Source organism: Penaeus monodon, chromosome 30 (assembly GCF_015228065.2).
Source record: "Penaeus monodon isolate SGIC_2016 chromosome 30, NSTDA_Pmon_1, whole genome shotgun sequence".
In the NCBI taxonomy this organism is placed as follows: Eukaryota; Metazoa; Arthropoda; class Malacostraca; order Decapoda; family Penaeidae; genus Penaeus; species Penaeus monodon.
In genome coordinates, this window is record NC_051415.1 from 22,076,254 (window position 1) to 22,076,591 (window position 338).

The 338-nt window shown below is 35.5% G+C and overlaps 1 protein-coding gene across 1 annotated transcript in view; it reads right to left on the bottom strand.

The window, feature by feature from the left end:
* The window catches only part of LOC119592384 (protein hairless-like), a gene marked incomplete in the record, with an annotated part of 17,298 nt that overhangs the window by 12,211 nt on the left and 4,749 nt on the right, over window positions 1-338 (bottom strand). Inside the window, 1 exon segment of the mRNA XM_037941204.1 lies at window positions 298-334. Within this exon segment, the coding sequence (XP_037797132.1) occupies window positions 298-334 (37 nt within the window).

Sequence of the window (338 nt, forward strand, 5' to 3'; positions counted from 1 at the left end):
CATCAGCAACATCAGATAACTATCAAGTAACATACAGTTCAAAATGTAAATACATTTTCTTTCCATACATCAATATCACACTTACCTAAGCTATCTAAAACAATTTCAGTACCAATGCCACCATCTTAAAAAAGAAAGTATTATCCAGAGCTTGGTGGTTTTCAAAATACAATCTTCCTTCTATGCATCTCTTCTTAATTCTTTGACTATTCCCTTCCCAACATCATCAACATCATCTTTCTAACCACATCAAAACTGTCACAAGTTCAACTATCTCAGTCATTAACCAGCACTTACCAGACTGTGAAGTAGGAGTGTCATGACGCAATGGGAGCTGT